The sequence below is a fragment of the Anas platyrhynchos genome, chromosome 22, assembly GCF_047663525.1.
Source record: "Anas platyrhynchos isolate ZD024472 breed Pekin duck chromosome 22, IASCAAS_PekinDuck_T2T, whole genome shotgun sequence".
Taxonomy (NCBI): Eukaryota; Metazoa; Chordata; class Aves; order Anseriformes; family Anatidae; genus Anas; species Anas platyrhynchos.
This window is the reverse complement of record NC_092608.1, coordinates 762990-783900: the sequence shown is the minus strand read 5'-3', so window position 1 is coordinate 783900 and position 20911 is coordinate 762990. Positions and strand designations below refer to the sequence as shown.

Below are 20911 nucleotides of genomic sequence, written 5' to 3'. Positions count from 1 at the left end.
GCTGTTGCTTTTCACCCTAAACAGCATTTCCCTCTCTTTTTTTCCTGACTTCCCCCCAAAAGTGTGCCTCCTCCATGCCACAAATGTGCCTGGCACATGCAGGGCCTCCGGAATGCCACCGACCTCAGACAACCAGCTGGAGGCTTGGTGCTTTCCCAGATCCCTGGGCAGCCCCAGAGAGCTGGGCTGCACGCTCCACCAGTCGGCGTGGGCAGAAGGTTATTCTCTTCGGGGCATTTAGGATCAATGCACCGTGCACTGATGGATGCTTCCCCTATTGTTCGGCTGTGTGCCTGGATTGGCTGGAGGGCTGTGGGAAACACCAGCGACCCCAAGACTCACGTAGCTGCCAAAATGCTCCGAGGTATAAATAGAGGCGGCCGGTCGCTGCCAGAGCACAGCCGTGTGCTCAGTGCCCAGGCTGGAGAGCACCGGGAATGGCTCCCAGTAACGCTCTCGTGATCCACGTGGAGGAGAAACTGCTGCCAAAAGAAAAGAATAAAGTAAGTAGAGCCCCTAACGGGATCGGGCAGGTATGGTCAGGACTGGCCTGTGCCCCGTGCAAGGCACTGCCTCTATCAAACAAGAATGACACGGGGAAAGATGAGATGAGGAGGGGGCATAAAATAGGGTAAGGAGACAGAAAGGGAAATACAGATTCTTTAAAATGAGACAACAGGTAGGCAGCATGGCAAAGGTCTCCTACAGAAAGCGTCCTGGAACTTTGAGCATGTCACGGCCTGGGTCAGGAGGGGCCAGCAGGCCAGGTGTCAGAAAACCCTAAACACCCTGCCCTGTCTCTTCCAGCTCAGGAAGCCGGTGGTGGAGAAAATGCGCCGGGACCGGATTAACAGCAGCATCGAGCAGCTGAAGCTGCTCCTGGAGAAGGAGTTCCAGAGGCACCAGCCCAACTCCAAGCTGGAGAAAGCCGACATCCTGGAGGTGGCTGTCAGCTACCTGAAACAGCAGAGCCAGCTACAGGACCCAGGTGAGCACAGACACATCGATCACCACCCACAGCCCACTCCCCTGGGCAGCACCACGCCAGCTCTGGTCCCACGAGCAAGGTTTGTGGACTTGGGCTCTTGGAAAAAGCTTCATGCATGGATCTTAACCCCCTGAATGTGCTTTTCTCTCTCTTTTCTAGCATTCATCCACAAGAATCCAGAGCAGGACTTTAACAGCGGATACCTGCAGTGCCTCAAGGAAGCGATGCATTTTCTGTCCTTCTATGAACCCAAGAGGGAAACCCAGGCCCAGCTCATCAAGCATTTCTGCAAAGCCCAGACGGGTGCAGATGTCACGTACTCTCCTGCTCCTCGCAGGCCACCTCTGTCACCCTGTCTGCTCGCCAGAAAGCAGCCTGCCCAGAAGACCCCGGCTTCTACCATCTGGAGACCCTGGTAGACCTGCTGATGAACTTTGCTTTATTCCTATGTTTTGTTACAAAAAAAAAAAAATAGAGGGACCTGTGACTTAAGAGTCCCTCTTTACAGTAGGAAACATTGCTTTCCAGAGGTGGGAGGTCGCTCAGTAGTTTCCCTTCACAGTGAAGGAGTGTGCTTGTATCTGGCAGCAAAGCTGCTGCTCCTGGTGGTGGCTCCTTGCCAAAGAGAGGGTTGAGCGCTGCGGGGACTAAAATGCCCTCCAGTTCCCACCACCCCTTCCCTTGGCTATTGAGCCCGTGGCTGTCAGTGGAGATCTTTCTATGAACTCCCTGGGTCACTGGTTCAAGTGTTCCATTGTCTCCCGACAATGTGCTGGCCTTCCTAAAGCAGGAGCACTTTGGAGAATGCACTGTGTATCATAAAGAGAGTATTGAGCCTTTACCTTTTGAGTGAAAGATGGCATTCAGGAACGCCGATTCTTCTGAAGTTCCTGTGCTATTTTTAGTGGACCTCCTCACAGATCGTTATTATGATAACAGATAGCTGTAGGGAAAATTCTCTTCATGGCCAGGATGTGCTCTCTCCGTTGAGGGATAATTGATGCCTTTTGTAAAGGAAGTACCTGGGATATATCTTAGGTGAGGGCTGGGGAGGAAGGCAGGCAGTAAGTACTGTGTAAGCATTCACTGAACATGCTAATGAGCTTAAAAAGCTTTTATAAAGTCGTGATGTATTCATCCTGTGTGATGCTCAACTTTGGAGTCTTCGCTGTACAATACAATAAAAACTGTTTGAGTCCTTCAGCCTTTGGTTTGAAGTGATTAAAATGGATCATGTTCCAGGACTAAGAGCTGCACGTAGGCGCCGCAGTGGGGCAGCGAGCAGGAGGTGTCATTTTTTGAGCCCCTCATCCCCCTATTTGTAAAATTCACTTGGCAGAACAGGGTTTCAGATCCTGCAAAGAAGCAGCCCCTGGAAAAGCTATCAAAACTAAAGATGGAGGTGAAGGTGAAGTGGCACGCTGAGCGGTGTGGCCCCAGGTACTTAACAGCAGCCTGTTCAGACCTCAGCAGATCACTGCTTTCACAACCAGCTTATTTCCCCCATTCCCCATTAATCTGCTCACCAACCTGAGCCCAGCCTTATGTTTTCTGTCCAGTTAAGAGGTGCTAACATGCATAGCTCCTAACAACTTCCACAGTTTGGTACTTGGGGATCTTACCCAAGTAAGACTGTACTTGGGGATCTTACCCTTCTTCTGGAAACTACCCACAGTGGGGTGAGCTAGTTGTTGTCTCTTAATTTCAGCAAGCACTGTCTCTTACCTAAACGTGGATTTTTTTTTTTAAGCTGAAATGAAAGCTACCTACATATGGCTAAAAGAACACACAATTTGATAGCGATCAAAGATTAAGACAGCATTTCTTCTCCTAAGTTTTTCCCCATAATCTTTTCTTCAGGCATGTCGCTCTCTTCCTCTGACACCCACCTAAGGGTCCCAAACATGCCTTGGAGCTGCGACGCTCCACCAGGCTTCAGAGGGTTTCTACCCAGCCTGGTGAAGAGTCAGCTTCTGTGCCAATTTTACATCATCCTCCCTTGGGGTTTTCAGCCCACCCCAATCCAGAAAACAAACCTGCCATATCCTCTTAAGGGGAGATTTACCAGAGGCTGCCTACGCGGCTCGCACCAGCTGGGTGTCCCATGGCAAGGGATTTGATTTGCAGCAGCACGATTCCTCCCTCCTGAGGGGCAGTGAGAGCTGCACGCTGGTGAGGAACACGAGCACCTGTCCAGAAGGATGAGCTTGTCCTCCTCCCACACAGCTACACAGAGACTGGGCAGGGTGAGTGAGCAAACACATTCAGAAGGTAGAAGCAGGAAGAAAAGCCCGAGAAGGGGCTCCTTGAGTCACCCCAGAGCACCTGGACACCAGCAGCCTCACCAAAACAGCGCTCCCCATGGCAACATTCACTCACTCCTTAGAAGAGTTCCCATTTCGTGCGTGGTCAGGACTCTTCACCTTTTGTTTTCCCTTCTCTTCAAAGTAAACTAAACCTGCACAAACCATCAGCTCACAATACTATTATCTAATCACAGTAACGTAATTACAGTGAACACAATAATTTGGATATACGACAATTCTCTCATTCTTTCAAAGACATGCTAATGGCACAGAACTCCACTGGTCAACACTTCCACCTCCTGCCAGAGTGCCTGGGAGGGATGCCCTTGAAAAACTTCACTTCTAGCACGTTTTTTTTCCCTGAACACAATGAAACCAAAAATAGCTGATCTCATCAAGTGGCTGCTTATTTAGGGATCAAACAAACTCAGATCTCCTAGGGTGACCAGATCAGAGTGGATGCACACGTCACTACCTGCACCTGGCCAGTCCTCACCTGGTTTGGGATGCAGCCCTCAGACAGACAGAAAGGGCCAAAAATCCACCTCCTGGGCACATGGAGAACCTCTTCCCCTGCCTCATTATGGCTGCATGGAGCCCTCTGGCTCTTATTTTACCCCCAATGCACAAGCTGCTTGCATGCTGTTCACCTGCCTGCCAACGCAGCGCAAGGTGGGCTCTGCAATCCATCGGGAGCTGCCACCCGTGCTGCAGAGAGATTTGTTCTTTCTAACGAGCTCCTAAATAATTCAGAGAAGATATTTATAGATCTCCGTGTTGCTTGGTGATCTTGAAAAAGTCACTTCACCTTGCTGTGCTTGACTTGTCTTTGCTAATTAGTACAAGCTCCTGAATCCCAGCAACGTTCAAGCTGTTCACCTATGCCTGTGTTTTTAAATTAAGCCTAATTAAGGCAGCAGATTGACAGCAGGCTGGGGCAGTCAGGACTCAGGCAAAGGGTCCCAAAGCCCGCAGCACCCTGACCAAGAGCAGTGGCATGGGGCTGCTGCTGTTCTGTGCTCTGCCTTGTTTGAAACATGTGGGGAAAGCAGAAAAGGGAGATCCACACCTACTGTTGGCAGGGCAGGGTGAGGGAGCGAGGGTGAGCTCCTGCTCTGCGGGCAGCAGGGGGATCCCAGCCCCTCCACGGGCTCAGCACCGCCATACAAGTGCAGCTCTTCTCATTTTCACCTTCCAACGCCGCCTTCCTCCAAGCTCAGGCTCCCCAATTACTCGTGAGCTGAGAGGCAGACCTCCAGTCCCTGCGGTCCCTGCGAAGCCAAGGTTATGTTTACAGTTTATTAATTATTATCACTTCTAATAATTGAATGCAAAGCTGCTTATTGCTGCTCCGTCCCCTGGGGTGACGCTCCCCTGCCCCGACACATTCCCACCCTTCAGGAAGATGTTGTTCATTATGCTGATCCCACAGCCCGGGAGGACTCCCCCGACAAAGCCCCTATTAACCTCAGAGTGTGGGCCTGAGTTTCGCGGAGTTTCCCACACTTTCTTCCCCATTTATGACATTCAAAGGGCCCACAAAGGAAGCGTGCCTCACAACAGCCCGCATTAGTGACGCTTTTTGGCTCAGCATTGTGGTGACCAGCAATTCCTGTCCCGATGGACCATCTGGAGGGCTCTTTTCCCAAGGAGCACATTGATCGATCAGTACTCTGCGAGCCCTTTTAGAACTTGGGAATGTTATGCTCTTTGACACTAAATAGGTGTCTTGAGAGGGCTTGTCAGAAAGATTTTAAACCATTTAAGGAAGGGCCAGAAAAAAAATAAAAATAAAAATCGTAATTATTTCTTCAAAAATGCCATCAAAAGCCCTCATGAGACAGGCTGACATCAGTGGAGGAAATGGCCTGGAATAAAAACGCTCTGCAAGCAACAGGGAAAGGAAAATCCTGAGCCAACAAGCAGAAAGCCCAGCCCCAGCTGTACAGAGGGCTGCTTTCCAAAGCCACCTGAGTGCCCAGGAGGGGCTGAAATGGGCACCTGCCAGGCAGGGCCTGAAAGCTCCCGGCCCTGAGCTCCTCCAAATATCGAGCTCTTACCTTTTGGAAGCTGGGGCTGGTGCCTGACACGCAGCACCCATGAGCACTGCCTGCAGGTTTCTGACCCCTAAACCCTCCAACATCTGCACCAGGCAAGGCTGGGAGACCTCCCTCTCCTCACACCTGATCTCGTGCTGCACCCAGCTCTGTAACAGACAGAGAATTTATGACCCTGAAACATCAGCCGGGAGATACCTTGTCGCCACCACATTCCCAGCCCTCAATAATCAAAATAAACTGCAGAAAATGGAAAAAAAAAAGGCTCTGGAGGGTGGGAGGCCGACTCGGGAGGTGCTATGGGCTTGTTGCCCTTCAGCCGACAGCGGGGGGGAGAGAAGCCGAGGGCCGCAGCTCCAGAGGGCCGCCAGGCAGCTCGCCTGGTTCACCATTCACATGGGACGGCGCGAGCCGAGGGCTTCCCGCATTGTCCCGTTCACGGTGTTAAACTGCCAACAAAAGGCGTGTGCCTCCGTGGGGCCTTGCAGAAAGGCAGCGCCTGCTGCGCCAGCTGCCTGCACCCAGCCAGGGGTAAAGCCTTCCTCGGCACGGGCTGCAGCAGCCTCCCCGAGCCCAGGGGCTGGAGTGATTTAAAAGCGCTCGTTTCAGAGCTCCTGAGCTGGAAACAGGGTCGAAGCTGCGCTCCCACCGGGCTGGGCCCTTCGCTGCGGGTCCTGCACGAGGCCCCGTGCCCCACAGAGGTGCCCCGGCCGCCGGTGATGCTGCCGGGGACACACGGGCAGAATAAATCAGGGAGGTGATTTTCTGAGCCGGGCTCATGCTCCGTGTTCAGTGCTGGGTTTTTGCCAAGTGCCACCAATGAAAACTGTGGTCCAGGAAACGTAAAGCGGCTCTAGGCTAGGAAAGGAGAGCAAAAATCATGGTCACGGGAAGCTGGGAAGCTCCAAGGGGCTTTGTGAGCACCAGTTGCTCTCGTTGCTGGGCTTTACTCAGGGGCTCTGAGCCAAGGGAACGGTGAGGCGTTCGTAGAGCGCCATGAAATCAAACAGGACGTGTTGGGGACGGCACGGGCTGCCACAGGAGAGCCCAGCCCGCCCAACAAAAGCAAGGAAGAGCTCTTCACACAGCCTGTGGAGAGACTTCACTCATTTAGACAAGGGAGAGGGAAATGTTTCAAGCTGGCTGCTTAGAGCAAGTTGTTTTAAGGGTTCTTCCCTTGATTTCAGTCACTTGTTGCCTGAAAATTATCTGGTACTGTATTCATCTAAGCATGGTTTAATGTCAATGAAAGGCTTTAGCCCCTCTAATTCTGCGTCTTTTCCTTTTCAGCCCCTCTTTCGGTCATGGGGACCAAGCATTATCTCTTCCTGGGATCAGTCTTCTGTGCTTAATTTCAGCATGGCCTGGGAAAAGGCAGCACATTGAGATGTCGCCGTCCCCAGCACCGGGCAGAAGCTGGGTTATAATGCCGCCAAACGCTTTCCCACGTCCTTACCCCAGCGCCCTCATGCCAAGCCCTATTGTGTTGCACGCTCCTCAGTCCACCTGCTCCTCTGGGAGCAGGGTATTATCCCCAGGCAATTCACACTCAATTTACCATGCTGTAATAGATGCTGGCCCTATTGTCCCACCGCATGCCTGGATTGGCTATCGACTGTGGGAAACTCGGAGAAGCTTCGGCCCCAGACATTTGTATGCAGCTACGGCGTATAAATAGAGGAGCTCTCCCTGCCCTCCCCAGCGGCCCTGCAGCCAGCCACTCGCGGTAATGGCACCCAGTGCTCTCTCCCTGGAAATCCTAACACCCAAAGAGAAGAACAGGGTAAGTAGCTGCTCTCTGACCGCGAGGGTTTAATGATGAGAAGGGCTGAACCGCTTCAGCAGCGGGTTATACAGAGATGGAAGGGGGAAGTCTGGTCGCTAACCGTCCTCCTGTTTTGTGTTACAGCTCAGGAAACCCATCGTAGAGAAGCTGCGCCGCGATCGGATTAACAGCAGCATTGAGCAGCTGAAGCTGCTCCTGGAGAAGGAGTTCCAGAGGCACCAGCCCAACTCCAAGCTGGAGAAAGCCGACATCCTGGAGATGACCGTCAGCTACCTGAAGTACAGCCGAGGTCAGTACGCTCCCTGATCACCTGCCCTTACTTTTTTACAAACCCCCAGCCTGAGTGTGCCTGTCTAACGCTTCTCTTCCACTCGTTCAGCTTTTGCAGCATCTGCCAAAAGCCTTCAGCAGGACTATTGCGAAGGGTACGCCTGGTGCCTCAAGGAAGCTCTGCAATTCCTCTCTCTCCATTCAGCAAACACAGAGACCCAGATGAAGCTGATCTGCCATTTCCAGAGGTCACAAGCAGTGCCCAAGGACTCGGGTTCTTCCTCTGCACCCACTTCCAGCCAGCAGCCCTCTGCAAAACAAGCACCAGCGAAACCCTCCTGCAACCTCTGGAGGCCTTGGTAGGCCGAGAGCACGCTTCCCACCTGGCCTGGACGTTGGCTCATTTTCCAGAGGAGACCGTGACTCGCTAGAGAAGTCCCCTGGCTCCTCTCCTGTGTGTAGGGAAGAATGTTCTCCTTTTACAGAGCATTATGGTGCTTGGATGCCTCCCTCCCTTCTTCCTGAAGGACTGCAACGATCCCACCACGTGGAGGGAAAGTAATTCTGTAGGAATGCAAGACGTAACCCTCCTGCTAGGAGGAGTGGGCTGTTCAGAGAGGAACGCTGCGGGTTCTTAACCTTAGTGAGGTTGCCCGGGTACTTCTGGTCAGAAAGCTGTGCCTCCCGAGACGCTCGGGCTAGAGTTTTCAGGGGTGTCCACCCAGCGGGAGCCCTTCCCTGCCCCCCTGAGACCCCCGAGGTCCACCAGACACCTCTGAAAACCTAGCCCTTGGGGTGCCGTGAGGGGTTCTATGATATTTGTAGACCGTACCAAGCGAGCTCTGGAAATGGTCGAACCATTCCCCAAAGGATGTAGAGGAAATTCCTCGGGATGTCTTGCTCACAAAGCCGGGGTACTGCTTGTGAGGTGCAGGATGCATACGCCTTTTATAAAGGCAACAGCTCATGTTTATTTCCTTATAGGAAAGGAAGTTACGGCTGTGCTGTGGATTTTGCAATAAATATTTATCTAAGTCTTTTATGAAAGGCAGGTGTACAAATTATATTTAGTTTGGTACCCTACCCCTAGGGCAGGATGTAAATTCAGCACAACCCGCGGATGCTCTGACACACTGTGAGACGCACCAACCGCATAACCCGTGACAGAAACCGCTGTGACCTTCAGAAGTTGCACAAACTTTCACTGGCACGAAAATAAATAAAAAATCTGGCTAAGAACGACTTGCTGGCTTCATTGCGTGGTTTGTGGGGATGGTTTCCCCGCGGTGCCGGGCTCTGGGGGCTGGAGGAGGAGGGACCGGGCTCGGGGAGGGCAGCACCACACCGCCTGGGGCCTCAGCGCCTCACGGCCCTGAGACCAGACCGCCGGGCACGATCGCGTTCAGGCGGCAGCCGAAAGGCGCTTTCCGACCCGCGGCCGCCACCAGCCTGACGCGGGGGGATCCTATTGCAGGCGTGAAGCCCCACATAGCTCTCGATACGTCCCAATAACGCCCGATATCGCCCGATAGTCGCCGACAGCGCCGCGGCCCCCTCAGCGAGCCCGCTGAGGTGACCGGCGGCCGCCCCCGCGCATGCGCACACCGCCAGCTGCCTCATGGCATAGTGCACGCGCCCCGCCTCATTGCCATGCAAATCTATGCGCATACATTTGCATACCGAATGAGCCCCCGGCGAGGAGCGGGCTGCGCTCAAAATGGCGGAGCGGGGCGGGCGAGGGAGCGGCGGGCACGGCAGTTTGGACAAGAGCATCACCCTGCCGCCCGACGAGATCTTCCGCAACCTGGAGAACGCCAAGCGCTTCGCCATCGACATCGGTAACCGCGCCGGAGCCGCGGGGGGCCGGGGGGGCCGCGGCAAGGAGGGGGCGGTGGCGGAGGAACGGGCGGCGGCTCTCGCCCCGCTGAGGGGACTCGCCGGGGCCCGGCGGCCCACCGCGGCGCGGGGCTCGCCGGGAAATGCAGTCCCCTGAGGCGCCTCGCCCGGTGTGGAGTGCCGGAGGCGGACTACGGCTCCCGGCAGGCTGCGCGGCGCGGGGGGCGGCGCGGGGCACGGCGGGACTTGAAGTCCCGTTACCTGGCGGCTGCAGGGCGCGGGCGGGGAGCGGCACTACGAGTCCCGGCGTGCCGCGCGCGGCTGTTAACGGGCCACGGGGGGGACTCTCTGAGGGACACCCCGGGGCTGCCCTTGGCGGCCGAGGGGAGCCCGGCGGGCTGAGGCGGCGGCCGGGGCCTGCCCTGCCCCGCTTCCCTTCCCCTCGGTGCCTCCGGAGCAGCGGGGCCCGCTAACAGGGGCTGCTCCTCCGCACGCCCCACGGCGGGGCCTGAGGGCTGGCCCCAGGCCCCAGCGCAACGAGGGGGTGCCCCCTGGGGAGAGCCCGGGCACGCGTCTTGCTTCCATTCCATAAGTTCCAGTCAGTAAAAGGGCGTAAAAGCACAGAAAATGAAGCGTTCTGCCGTCATGGCACCATGCGGTCACTCTGCGCCCTTAATCCCCTGGGTCCTGCCCTGCTCTGGGTGCTGGGGGCTTGCAGGGGGAAAAACGCACCCTAATATAAGGGCTTTTACCACACAGCAAGCCCCTGCACCCTCAGAAGGTAGCTGTTTGTTTCACGCTAAAATAACAGCTGGAATGGGCGCTTCTGAGGGTCAGAGCAGAATTAGAGCTGCAGGATTAGTTACAAAGCCTGGCTGCGTGGCTCAGCTGGTGTTCCGAGTGGATTTAAGTCTTTAAAAACTGATTGAGGAAGGGAAGGACATATAAGCATCACTAGGTGAACATTCACATAGCATTTACCTAGCGATACTAATGTAGGTACAATGGCAATTCATCTGTCAGTGCCCTACAAACTATTGTATTTCAAAAACAACCATTGCAATTGGTTTGAAGGAAGCTTTTCCTCCTAGCAGAGAAATATATATATATATTTATTTTTTCTTCCTTTTTTTTGGTAAAAAAATCACCTTAATGCAGTAAGCCAGCAGACAAGTTTGGATTTTGTTTACCAGAACCCTTAAAGCATTGGCCAGTGACCTGAAACAAGATCTGAGAGCAGGCAAGCTTTACTGCTTTTGTTGCTATAAGTGTCTGCCAGGGATCGCTCCGAATTGACCTCACTTGAATTTTGCTGGAGAAAGCCTTTCATATTCTCACAGGTTGTAGAAAATTCCTTGTTTATTCAGCACTGTGGAAGAGTTGAGAGTACTGCTACGTAGGCAAAGCTACGAGCACTAACCAATTATTTTTTCCACTTGCCTAAACTGCATTTCTTGATTTCATTTGTTTGTAAGGCAGAGCATAGGGCCACTGCATGTAGTCATTATGTTATGATCCAACAGACGGATTTTTACTTACTGTTGGGACTTAAGTTTTAACCCAGAAGCTGCTCATAATTATTTGCTTGGTCTTTCTTACAGCATGTTCTGTGAGATTGCATGGAAAAATTACCAAGGGGGGTAACATGCCAAATCTTTGTCAAGAGGCCAGTTATGCATACAGATTTAAATCCAACCACATGCTAGAACTAGCACTGAGAAGTACAGACCTTCTGCCTGCCTCGTACTCGTGTTCGCAACACAGGTACCAAGTCAGAGCTGACTTTCTGTATTAGAAATGTGGTTCTGCAGCCCAGGCTACTTTTATTCGGAGTTAAAAATAAATGTTTTCCTCAAACAGCCACAGCAGCTGAGAGTTTTATGAAACATACTGATACCTTAATACAGAAGTGGGTAGCAGACTTCCCCCACTTTTCTGAAGAAATTAATGGCTTCATGACTTTCATGGTCAAATACCTACTTGAGTAAGTTACCACCAGGTACTGTTTTGCCCTAAGAAAAATGACTTAATGATGTTACTCGGTCTGACTTCATACATTACTCAATCACTGCAAATGTACAAATAAAATCCTCTTATAAGCAGCAAATTTGGAGGATTCTAGGAATCTTACTAATAACGTAAGCAAGTAGATGCTATACAAATCCATGCTTTACCTTCAGTCCTCACTTAGCTATAGAGCAGAAGTTCATGTTTCTTATTTCTGCTCATCTTCAGCAGTCTCCACATCAGGTGGGCACATGCTTATCTTAGGGAGCTTTACCCATAGAGTGCTGCATTTGGAGTTAGCTAAGCAAAATCAGTTTTCCAGTCAAGGGTTCTTTGGGTCACTACAGCAGGCACCTCGCTTAATTATATCTGGCTTTACTAGAGGAGAACTCAGCTAAACAAGAACTCTTAGGCAAAGCATACATAAACATAGGTGAGATTGTTTGCTCTAAGGTGAGGCATTCGTCATTACTTGTCATCTTTTTAACAGGTGGTTCATTAACCAAGTTGGCTTATTATTCGACTGTGCAGCACAAAGTGGCAAGAGTGAGATCCTTTGATCATTCTGGAAAGGTGAGAACTGCATCATCACTCAATTGCATTTGATAGACTCATAAGAAGGGTACTGCCTGGACTGGAAGTGAAGTACTAGGCTGGCTTTTCATAGTACATAGAAATCTTACCTAAAATTGCTACGTTTTCTAAAACACTCGATCTAGTTTCTACTGACAGAGTTCACAGTATCCTTAAGCATTCGTACAGCAGCTCAGAGTGTGGCTTTGGTTAAAAACCTTGTAGCATATTTCACAGGAAACCAACCCTTAGCATGGGTTTGGTGGTTACTTTTGCTTTGCAAGTTTAATCTAGCTCTAGGTACAAATTCACGTGATTGTACATTCATCGTACATGTTCTTTGCCGAAATTGCAAGGCTTCAATGTTGTACAGCCCATACATGAGCAAACTCAGTTATGTTCATTGTTTTTACCGTAGATACGTGTGGATGGTGCAGTTAATGCTTCAAATAGTTATTTTCTAGACCAATTAGTATGACACTTGTGAAAAAACAAGTAAATATAACTGTTTCATGCTTCGATTTCATGCATGTCTAACACATGCAAGAAAACTGATTATATTCCCAGCTTAAATGATACTAAGATGTGTTTAAATTGTATTCCTTTTTGAAAGTAGTTTGTGACATTGTTTAGCAGCATTAACAGGGTTATAAGGCCTAGGAAGCACAAGTATTGATGTTTTGTACTTCAGCATATATCCTTGTTTCTTCAGGAAGGACTTTGAATAATCTGTAAGAAATTGCTTTCTTTTAAAGGACATAGAAAATGAACCTTTGTATGAAATATCGGTTCAAGAGGAGATTACAGCTCGACTTCACTTCATTAAGTTTGAGAACACTTACATTGAGACTTGTCTAGATTTCATCAAAGACCATCTTGTCAATACAGAGACTAAAGTCATCAAAGCTACAGGTGGCGGCGCCTATAAATTCAAAGATCTTATTGAAAAGAAGCTGGGGTTGAAGTAAGTGAAACTGTTTAAATTTAGTTATGGGAATGCGTTTCTTTGAAGTGTGTTTTAGTAGACTAACTCTCCCTTTTGCCCTTAAAAGCCTTTTACATAGCAAAACTGAGGCAGGAGAATTTGTGCATGTGTCTTGGTCAGATCAGACTGAACATAAGTTGCAGAAAGATACTGTATCATGAGCTGACACAGCAGGAGTCCAGTAACAGAGCCAACAGGAAGGAACCCAGGGGCTAGGAGAAAGGCTGTAACAAGGAAGAAAGCATGGTATTATCACAGCTTTTTGTATAAAGGATTTGGCTTGCACCCATTCCATTTTTAAACCTAAACTACTCTGTATTGTAATTACAGTGATTTTTTTTTGTTTGTTTGTTTTACTCTTCACCTCACAACTAGCAGCATTTCGGTGGTGGTATCCTAGATGACAGTAGCATGCTTTTGAACTCTTAGTCAACACCCAACTACACAAAACCTACAGTAACATATAAAGTAGAATAACATTTGAACTACAGCAAGTCGGTAGTGAGCTCATTAGTAACAATTTTAATTGAGAGCTTTTGATCTGTTACTCTGAGTTGTGCTTTTTTAATTATGAGTCAGTATTTCAGATCTAAAGGTGAAATCTACAAAAGGCAGACAGTATTATTAAAAGCCAAAGTATTGCTGGCAAATGCTTTTTATTCTGTGTGTACCTAATAGCTATAGTTGCCTGGTTCTCAGGTTACGAAGCTTCTAACATTTTTCCTTGCATGCCCAGAATTAAATAATTGAGGCAATATAGTAATTTACTGCATAGGTCATGCCTAAACTTCATGCAGCATAGCCTTGTAGGAGACAGAATGGTAGTTTCCTGAATTTACAGCCTCATAAGTTTACCGTTCAAAAACTTTATCAAAAGCCATATGCTAAAAAAAGCCACTGTAAATATAGATAAACATATCGTTCATTTACACTGACATAAAACATTACCTGCTGCTACTGGGGAAGAACTTCAGAGCAGTTCTCATACAGCATATTCCTCAGTTTCTGAAGTACTCCATTCATCTCCTTTTATATTGCTTTTTCAATATCTTTCTTTTCTGATAGGTAGGATTCTACTACCTTTTTTCTTTTTTCAAACCAGCCTTATTGGCTGTTACTAAGTACCAGTTAATCAAGACTAGATTGAAGTCCCCCCCTCTTTTCTTGGTCTATGGGGCATGTGTTGATTTTTTTTTTTTTATGGGCAAAACCATACTTGATTGGTCCGTAGAAGCGGCTTCTCTTTCCTGACAAACTGAAAGTATTCTGTATTAATTGAGATGTATGTTTGTGCTTTGCTTATGTGCTTTCCAAAAAAAGGGCTTATGATATTTCCTTTTGGAAATTCAGCATACGTCAGCAACAATACACAATACAGAAGTTCACAAAAGTCACTTTTCTAAGTTACGTATCGTGTTCCTAGTGCTCTTGTTCAGGATATGTATGGTTGTGAAGCCCATTATTCCCATGAAGTCTCTCTTCTTGTGTTTGGTAATGCCAGCAGTAAGCTCCTTGCAGTCGTTACAATCTGTTGTAAATGAGTGCTAAAATGTTGAGGTGGCCTTTTGTCCTTTTTGAAGAAGGCAGCAGAAGAGCAATGGAATATTATGCTGGGTTAGAAAATTGGTTTGTTCCATTAATTGCCAGACAAGTTTCTGACCTACTTTATTGCATGGGTGCACACAGAGTTGTGTGAGCACTGGCACACTAGAGAGGCAATAGAACCAAGCAAACAGGAACAGACTTATTTTTACTGACAGCATGATTAATGTAAGATCAAAGTTACTGGGTAACTGCTGTCCAGCGTTGGACTGTGTCCTGTCACTGAAGTTGAATGTCAGTACATATGCAGATCTCGGTTTTGTGGTTTAAGAGATCTGGGCTTTTGCCATATGGTGTGGGTTAGTATCTCCTACGTGTAAAGTCTTAAAAAATTAATGTAAAAAATTAAAAATTAATGTAAAGGATACTTGCTTATCAGTAGGGCTGTGAAAGTTATTATAAGGTTTTCTCTCTTTCCCCTTCAGAGTAGATAAAGAAGACGTAATGACCTGCCTCATTAAAGGATGCAACTTTGTGCTAAGGAACATACCCCATGAAGTGTTTGCATACCAGAAGGATTCAGATACAGAATTCCGATTTCAGACAAATCACCCAAATATTTTTCCTTATTTACTGGTGAATATTGGCTCTGGGGTTTCTATAGTGAAGGTGAGTGGTTGCTAAAACATTTTGTTGTAGAATTTGACAGACATAATCTGAAACATTACTATTTTAAATTTGTAGTTGTTTCTTCTTGGGTAATGCAAAGTTTAGAAGGAAAACATATGTATTTTTTTTTTAATTTTCTTACATAGTTATGAATGTTTTCCCATTCACTATTGCAGGATCTTTTTAAATAAAATTCAACTTGGTGTTTAGAGAAGTTGTTATATTAACTGACAGGACAAAGGCTGTCAGATCAGAACTAATTTTGTCTTTCAATACACTGCTTGGGGGGACTACATAAATGTAAATAAAACATCTATAAGTAGGATTTTTGGTCTAGAATTAAATACAAAGATTTCAAATACTACTTGTGTTGTAGGTGTGTGAGAATTCCAATTCTCAAAAACCCCACATGCACACATATTTTACAGTGTGTTTGTAGCTATAGTATGATTTTCTGGACAAATCTGCTTTGTTTTATTGACAGGTAGAAACAGAAGACAAATTTGAATGGATAGGAGGGAGCTCAATTGGAGGTGGAACCTTCTGGGGTCTTGGAGCACTGCTCACAAAAACAAAGGTATCAGAGAAACGGTTTTCAGCGGTAGGGGATGATAAAAGATGTGCTAAGAGGTGGAGTGCTAAAACTTTAAATAAGGAGAAATAATGATTTTAAGTGATATTTATGTAGGAAACTAGAAACCCAACATCAGTGCACTAGAAAATGAAGAAAAATATCTCTCATGGGGCGTTACGTTCTATTCAGAGAGCTGCTGGCCTTGTACAGACACAGAACAGGCAGTTCTGCAGCACTCAGGGCGATTTTAATACCTCTCCATTAGGTGCATGTGGTCCTAAACTGTCAGAAAAAGGCTGAATCCTTGACTTGTGTTTGCGTTTTCTGTGCTTCTGATGTATAAAGGGAAGCTTTAAATGCAAAAAGCATTAGTAGAACAAAGGCAAAAATGTTAAGATGCTCAGCAGTGGCAAAATAATGATCCTGCTTGAGTCAAGGAGTTGGTCAACAAGGACGAGTAATGGCTATAAGGCAAAGAATAGCCTGCTAATTTTCTGTACTCTTTTTCAAAATGAAATGCCTGCATAGTACCTGGAATAGTATCCACAGAAGCAAGAGAGAGAGCTCCTAATTATTGCAAAATATTTGGAGGTAGGGAGGAGGAGTTACACCTCTCTTACATTATACTTCACGCTTCCAGGGGTTCAACACTTCAATCCCAGGTTGGTCATCTGCCAGAATAAGGCCTGATCTAGTACTACTCTGCCTAACTCAGCTCTTAAATCATGCTCTTTTTTCCTGTCTCAGAGATCCATGTGACTTAAATATGTGCTCCTAAATGTCACCAATGTAGAAAAAGCTAGAGTTACATATGCACCAAATAAGAAAATGTCAAAGGGAAGACCCATACTTACAATACTTTTGTCTGATGCATTTAAAAACAAATCTTAGAATATGACAATGTCGGCTCCTAACTTTTTTTATAATTTTGTAGAAATGGAAATTAGCATTAACAGATCTTTAAATATTAATTATTGGGATAATGCATATTTTGTGCAAGTTTAACTTCAGGGACATTAATGCATTTCTTCACTTGTAAAGACAGACAACTGTTTTTAAGCCTTTTTTTTATATGCCTCACGAAGACATAATTCTACTTGCTGTTAGCTACTTTGTTCCTGACTTCATTCCAAGATAAGAGATATATGAGGGTTCTGACTTTCATATGCTCTAATCTGGAGGAGATTAAAGGTGCTAGACTAAGAACTTTTTGGTAATTTACTTGCCAAAATATTATAAAATCCAATCCTTTTGGTGATGGTGGATAAAGTCCTTTCTATTTATGCCTGTACAAGCTATGGTCAATTCCATACTCACTGGAGTTGCACAGAGAGCAGAATTTGGCAAATTTTGCTTTATTTCATACTGCTCAAGTTTTGTATGGCTTAATTCTGCCAGAGACTTTTCAGTTCTCCAGAATACTGCAAGACAGACAAAGTGATTAATTGTGCACTCCACTTCTGCTTTTATGGGGAACTTCAACTAATTATTTGTAGATAACAGAATCACAGAATGATTGATGTTGGAAGGGGCCCAACTTAAGATCGGTCTGTTTGATAAGATGTGGGCTTGGGATAAATCCTTGTTAGTAGAAAAGCTTTCTCTTTTACTGACAGGGTTGGTTCCAAGCCAAAGCCCATGTTTCGGTTTGTTGTTTTTATTTTATTTTTGTCAGTAAGGATGCTGCAGAACTCAGTTTGTGGGTAAGGTTCTCTGGCTGTCCCAAAAACCTAGAGTAACTCTGCTTCTCATCCTCAGAAATTCGATGAATTGCTGCAGCTTGCTTCAAAGGGACAGCACACAAATGTAGACATGTTGGTGAAAGATGTGTATGGAGGCGCCTGCCAGACCCTGGGGCTAAGTGGAAATCTGATAGCTAGCAGCTTCGGGAAATCTACTACAGCAGATAAAGGTATCAGTATAGAAAAGATCTTCCCAAGATTTGCTCTACAATTAATAGTTTACATTGCCTGTCAGCATGGATTTGCTACTTGTACAAGCTTCCTCTGAATGCTTGTCAGGATGGAAAAACAGTTGCCAATTCCATCAATGTAAATGTACACTGCCTTATCCATTTCCCTGTGTTATGTGTGTGGGCTGAGGGGGGCCCTGAACACTGCCTGAGTCGCTCCAGTTATTTAGAGTTGCTCTTTGAAGCTACTGAGGAGAAGAAATTCAACCATGTCCTCCAGCACTTGGGAATCTGATGTTTGTAATGTTCTACAGGCAAGTAGAGCTGGAAAATAACTACCAGTGCTTTTTATGATCTTGCCTGGGTGTATTTTGCCTGCACGATACTTTATTGATTAGAGATACCATCCAGTACTGCCTTGCAAATAGGCATTCAGTTTTTCAGTTTGGGATTCCATAAGCCTAGGCAAACAACAAAAATAACTGTCTAGTTAGCCCAATGTTTATTTTTTTTATGTGAAAAATACAATTGGCTGTGTTGGTCCAGAAAAAGATCTGTGGCGGTGATTTACTCTTAACTTGCGACTTTATTTGCAGTGTTCTAATAAAATGCTTGCAGCACATCACATGTCAAGATGGATAGACGAACCATTATCCATGTTTCCTAGAGAAGAATCGGAGTTCCTGCCATTTACTATTGACCTTTCAAGCAGACTTCTTTCAAGCAATATTTCACAGCAGCTCAGTGCTTTTCCACAGTGTTTTCAGTCAAATACACACTGCTTGTTGTTTGAAATACTTTGTTAATAACAAGATTTTGGGTCAGGGGGTAACACCTTTATTTTACACACACAGACTGGTGAAACAAAGGGATTTTTTTTCTCTAGCTGCAGGTTCTTTGTTAAAAAAAACTATATGGTTCCTTTAAGCATTCTTCAGCTGTGTTTAATTTTTCTTGCTATTTCCTTCTTTTAAGAGTTTTCCAAAGAAGATATGGCAAAAAGCTTACTACACATGATCAGCAATGACATTGGTCAACTTGCCTGCCTCTATGCTAAACTCCATAATTTAGATAAAATATATTTTGGAGGATTCTTTATTCGGGGTCACCCTGTTACCATGCGCACAATAACCTACAGTATCAACTTCTTCTCAAAGGTAACGAAAACAGAGATTCTCCTAATAGTAAATTCATGTGTCTAGGTATCTTCTTCTAGGAGGTTGGGGGACTTAGAATAGATTCTCACCTTAAATCAGCTTAAAGGACTGCTCTTAGGTAGGTAAGGCAGGGCTAGAAGGATCTGTTGTGGGAGGGGTGAAATAAATGTGAATTGCCTAGGAGTTCTCTCTGGCCTCTTTTTCTCTCTGTATTTATTTATTTTTGATTGACAGTAATTGTCACTATTTTCTTAGATAGCTGCCACTGTTATTCAATTCCTCTTGCTGACTTCTACTATTTCTTTTCACCCCCCAGGCTATGCAATGTAGGATTGTTCTGCTGAGATAATTAGAAGCTAGTATTGGTGGTGGTAGTTTGGGCTTTTGTAGATGGTTTTATTAAAAAAAAAAAAACAAGCTGTAATTCTTTCCAGGTTTTGAAGATGTGGCAAATACTAATGATATTTAAGTTGAAAACCAGTGCAGTCCAAAAGCTCACTTAATGCTTGGTACGGGTAGATTGGTTCCTGCACCTTTGCAATGCATGTCGCAGTTTTATAGAACCAAAGATACTATATTTTATCTCATCTCAGTGCTTCAAGCAAGCAACTCCTATATGCTGCTTTATTTTCCTTTGTTTCACCATTACAGTCTTTCTGTAAAACCTTGGTTGCGTTTCAAGAAAACTACCACAAAACTGCAGCTCTAGATTGCTGTAAGCGTGTTATCAGCAATTCAGTCTATACAAAAATCTCATTATAAATTATTATTTTTTCCCCTCCACTATAGTTAAACCCAGCATTAACTTTTCTGATATTATCTGCTCTAGACCTGGCTTACTGTCCTTTAGAGGAGGTCTCACTCAGCCTTGTCTAGGAAAGCTACCGGTGCTAGGGTGGGTGGTGGTCGTGTTTTCCCTGGCATTCTTTTATACGTTTACTTTTAAACTAACCAACCTGATGGGGAAAATGCCTATGGAGAACGTACAGGGTGACTGTATATTGTTGCATGTTAAACAGTAGCAGAATGAAATAAATAAAATGAACAGTGGCTCGAATGTTTTGGATGCACAGTGGCACACACCTAGGTTGATGACCTAGAAATCAGCTGACCTTATATTTCCAGCCTGTTCAAGCAAGAGGAGTTGAATATTCATGGGATGATGCAGTGGTCTTTCCTGGCGAAGCATTCGCTTCCCTCTGCTTCTGTGGTTGCACAGGCTTAGAATACGCACCACTTCTGCATGTATTTTTTTCCAGCTGTCTTAGAACTGTGGAATGATTTGTGTAAGCAGTTCCTCCTGAAGCTGTGTTTCAGAAACACCATTTTTGGAGCACCATTAAAATTACTGAATGTGTTAGAATGTAGCACAAATGAATATTATCATCTTTAGTTGTTTCTATTAAATTTAAGTGTAAATCTAGTGACAAAGAAGTACATATTAGCCATCAGGGACCATCCAATTGCAATGTTTCATATTGTGGCAGGGAGAGGTTCAGGCATTGTTCCTGAGACATGAAGGCTACCTGGGAGCCATTGGGGCATTTTTAAAAGGAGCTGAACAAGACAGTAAGTACAGCATTGCTATGTTCTGTATATGCTGTGTTCTGAAATGTCAGTGTAATGTCCAAGTTTCTCTTAAGAGGCTGCATGTAAGTTGTTGCCTACATAAATACATTTGGCACTAATAAACACAGATGCTGGGCTTTGCTTTTATATATTCTGGCAAGAACATGTTAATTTCTCACTGTTTTCCTGCTCACCTTTGAGAATCCAGCAGGATTTGGCTCTTCTCTTTTCTGCATTTCTGCAAAGAGCAGTCATTACCTCAAAATCAAATCGGGGAAATTGAGTTACTGAGAACTTTCCTCCTCTTTAAGGGGCCAGCTTCTGAATGCAGTTAATGTACTGCAGAAGACCGGCGTCTCAAAACTTACTCTTTTGAGTGAAAAGCCTCAGAGATATCTATGAAGGATGAGACACTTATTTCCAGCATTCTTTGGGTATAGGATGCCTTGGTTGAATTTTGCCATTTGTATTTTCCTTTTCTTACTTTCTTGTTGATGTACTAGCAAGCCATTCAGTACCTTACTAATAGTGGAAAAAATAATGAGGTGGTTAATGATGCTTAGTTTTAGTAAATATCAAGTGTACCTCAGAGTAATGGATGTGGAAGTCATTTCATACCCACTTTATAGATGTGGGCAGGTAACCAGCTACTGAGGAATTAAAGACATTACTTCTGTAGC

At 46.1% G+C, this 20911-nt stretch overlaps 4 protein-coding genes across 24 annotated transcripts in view; 3 read left to right on the top strand and 1 right to left on the bottom strand.

Annotated features, from left to right (window-relative positions):
* The window catches only part of LOC101799414 (transcription factor HES-5), a 30636-nt gene extending 21410 nt beyond the window's left edge, over nucleotides 1-9226 (bottom strand). For 13 of the 20 annotated variants that reach the window (XM_072026874.1, XM_072026873.1, XM_072026880.1 and 10 more), the window contains exon 1: nucleotides 343-814. The gene's annotated coding sequence lies outside the window, so the exon portion shown is untranslated. Of the gene's footprint in view, nucleotides 1-342; nucleotides 815-1830; nucleotides 1972-4363; nucleotides 4566-9087 lie in introns of those variants that run through there. The other 7 variants (XM_038166660.2, XM_038166661.2, XM_072026885.1 and 4 more) reach the window with 6 other exon arrangements.
* On the top strand, nucleotides 387-1832 carry LOC101799229 (transcription factor HES-5). The gene is made up of 3 exons (XM_021266574.4): nucleotides 387-503; nucleotides 808-988; nucleotides 1148-1832. The coding sequence occupies exons 1-3, from the start codon at nucleotides 438-440 to the stop codon at nucleotides 1405-1407; spliced, it is 507 nt and encodes a 168-aa protein (XP_021122249.1). The 5' UTR covers nucleotides 387-437; the 3' UTR covers nucleotides 1408-1832.
* HES5 (hes family bHLH transcription factor 5) lies at nucleotides 7011-8649 on the top strand. Its single transcript, XM_005011037.6, has 3 exons — nucleotides 7011-7134; nucleotides 7261-7426; nucleotides 7517-8649. Exons 1-3 carry the CDS (start codon nucleotides 7081-7083, stop codon nucleotides 7768-7770), a joined length of 474 nt encoding a protein of 157 aa, XP_005011094.1. The 5' UTR covers nucleotides 7011-7080; the 3' UTR covers nucleotides 7771-8649.
* The window catches only part of PANK4 (pantothenate kinase 4 (inactive)), a 24003-nt gene continuing 12203 nt past the window's right edge, over nucleotides 9112-20911 (top strand). The window contains exons 1-8 of one of the 2 annotated variants that reach the window (XM_027443155.3): nucleotides 9112-9245; nucleotides 11741-11823; nucleotides 12579-12787; nucleotides 14836-15019; nucleotides 15504-15596; nucleotides 17352-17505; nucleotides 18481-18662; nucleotides 20150-20231. In XM_027443155.3, coding sequence (XP_027298956.1) covers nucleotides 9125-9245; nucleotides 11741-11823; nucleotides 12579-12787; nucleotides 14836-15019; nucleotides 15504-15596; nucleotides 17352-17505; nucleotides 18481-18662; nucleotides 20150-20231 — 1108 coding nt within the window. In that variant the 5' untranslated portion in view covers nucleotides 9112-9124. The remainder of the gene's footprint in view (nucleotides 9246-11740; nucleotides 11824-12578; nucleotides 12788-14835; nucleotides 15020-15503; nucleotides 15597-17351; nucleotides 17506-18480; nucleotides 18663-20149; nucleotides 20232-20911) is intronic. The other variant, XM_027443156.3, reaches the window with a different exon arrangement.